The 2,500-nt window shown below is 39.4% G+C and overlaps 1 protein-coding gene across 1 annotated transcript in view; it reads right to left on the reverse strand.

The window, feature by feature from the left end:
- Window positions 1–2,298, reverse strand: part of psmd2 (proteasome 26S subunit ubiquitin receptor, non-ATPase 2) — a 20,571-nt gene extending 18,273 nt beyond the window's left edge. Inside the window, 5 exon segments of the mRNA XM_043230450.1 lie at window positions 34–106; window positions 109–154; window positions 237–401; window positions 1,702–1,758; window positions 2,120–2,298. Of these exon segments, the coding sequence (XP_043086385.1) occupies window positions 34–106; window positions 109–154; window positions 237–401; window positions 1,702–1,758; window positions 2,120–2,224 (446 nt within the window). The 5' untranslated portion in view covers window positions 2,225–2,298.
- Between the last annotated feature and the right edge of the window lie 202 nt (window positions 2,299–2,500).

Genomic DNA, 2,500 nt, shown 5'->3' on the forward strand with positions numbered 1-2,500 from the left:
CCTAGAGCTTTGTAGCAGCGGTGTAAGGTGTACCTGACGTATTCGTGTCCCCACGAGGCCAGCTCCTCCTGCGAGCCCAGCAGCCGGTACTTCAGACACTCCCGTCGCTGCTCATGGTCATGGCCAGGACCGACACCACGTCTGCGCAGAAATGCTGCGAAAGAGACAGAGCCTGTGAAGAGCCGCACGCAAACACAATGCGCGCCGATAACGCTCCGCACCCGCCGCCGCCGCACCTTGTTCTCTCCGGACGCCATGCTCTGGTAGATCTCCTTGAGCTTGGCGTAGTGCGGCCGCAGGAACTTGAGCGGTTTGGGCACCGACGTCATGGAGGTGGTGGAGGAGCGTATCTGACGACGCAGCTCTTCCAGAGCGGGACGGTACAGAGACGAGTCCTTCTCCTGAGAAACAGAGCAGACCAGCGTCACGCCACCGAAACACCAACACACCTGTTTATCTGCTTTTATTATAATAATAATAATAATAATAGGTCAGGATGTGACTTTATCCATTAAGATTGCATTGTGAAAACAGACAATGCTAAGCTTTGCTAAGCTTTATTTCCCCCCATCAGCAATTCACACCAGAAATGCTTTCATTTTTATTTTCGCTGTTGCTTTAAAGTAATTTTGTTATCATTTCAAATTAGCTAAAACTTTAATATTTCAGCTTTTATAATGTTAGCACTTCAACAGTTTACCATTTCTCTTTATTTGAGGTGGGGTTTTTCGTTTTAGTTCTAGCAATTTTAGCACTTGAACTAGAACTTATTTCAGTTCGGGGTTTTTTTTTGTATTTATTAGGTTTCGAATTTATTGTTAAAAACGGTGAAAATTAAGTTACTGATAAACCTCTATTGTATCAGCAATTTTTTCAAATTATTATTTTTTTTTTTTTTTACATTTTCTGTTTCACTTTTAATTAATTTTGTCACTTATTTGTGAAAATTTCCATTTTAATAATGTTACTTATTACATCTTGCTATTATGCAATTTTAATAAAAATCCATATTGTAATTAAGTTGTCTTAATTTTTACTAGTTTTAGTCATTTTAGCATTTCAAGTACAGTTTATTTCAGTTATTTGCCAAGTATTTTATTATTATTATATTTATAATATATATATATATATATATATATATATATATATATATATATATATATATATATATATATATATATATATATATATTTTATATATTTTTTTTAGGATTAAAGGATTACTGGTAAAATTTTTAACAACTCATTTCAGCATTTAAGAAATTACATTCAATATGAATAATTTTCTTAAACTATTTTAACGTTCGTTTGATTCCATCTCAGTTTATTTTTATTTTCAGTATCTTATCCACCACGATTTGATTTTATTGTGAAAAACGGCACGGGTAAACGCTATTTTGCATCATCAAGCCATTTCATAAATCAACAAATTAATTACCCCTTGACTCATAATTACAAAGACAACCAATTCGCACCAATTGATCTGTGTTTTGTCTTTTTCTAATGCCTCAGCGTGACATTTCAGCATCAGAAAGAGCAGGTTTATTTACACACACAAACACTTTTTGTGCTGACGAGCGAGTGACAGGACAAAAAAACACAGATAATTTAAACAAATAGCACAGGCAAACGGGGCACAAGCTGACAAGTGTTGTGTGTACATGTATATACTACTTAACCAGAGATAAATTAATCCACTTACACCGAGTCTTTCCACGAGCATCTCTAACTCCTCCTGAAGCTGTTTGTCCTCCTCTGACTGCAAAAACAACAACAAACACATCACACGACGCCTCACACACGCCAGACGTCTACAAACGACGAAGGAGAACAACAAGGCAAATAACTTTCTCCTCAGCGAATCGTATTTAGCTAGCATACCCGTCCTTTCATTCAACAAACCCGCGCCTTTGTGTATTTATATGACACATGGATCGTATAAACGGTTTATTGAGCACGTCCGGTCGCGTTATGCAGGGACGCGACGTTTTAAAGCGTTTCAGGCTGATGTCGGGGTGTAATGAGTGTGTTATGAGTGTGTTATGAGGACGCGCTCGAGAGTCAGGCCTGCAGAGTGACTCAGGCGGAATTCACGCTCGGCCGCTTTTTCTCTTTCTCACCAGCTCCTGCTCCTCTTTCTTCTCCTTGTCCTTTCCCGCTGGCTGTTTGTCCTTCTCCTCCGCGATCTCGGACTGCTTTTTCTCCTTTTTCGCGGTTTCCTCCATGATTTCTCTCTGCTGCCGTTCCTCTGGATGCGACTCACTACCGCTAACGATGGTTCTTCTTCTTCTTCTTCTGCGGCTGACGCGCGTCGCAGCGCTCCAGCGAACGACCGCCCCCGCCGGCCGCGCTCGGAACTGCATTTCCCAATATCCTGCAGGCCACTGATTTTATTACAAATATGCGTCACATATAGTCATTTAGAAATTATTCAATTTGATGCATTTAATTTCACGCATTCTTTACGTTTATGTGTTTTTTTAATGTATTTTTTTTAATCG

Source organism: Puntigrus tetrazona, unplaced genomic scaffold (assembly GCF_018831695.1).
Source record: "Puntigrus tetrazona isolate hp1 unplaced genomic scaffold, ASM1883169v1 S000000151, whole genome shotgun sequence".
In the NCBI taxonomy this organism is placed as follows: domain Eukaryota; kingdom Metazoa; phylum Chordata; class Actinopteri; order Cypriniformes; family Cyprinidae; genus Puntigrus; species Puntigrus tetrazona.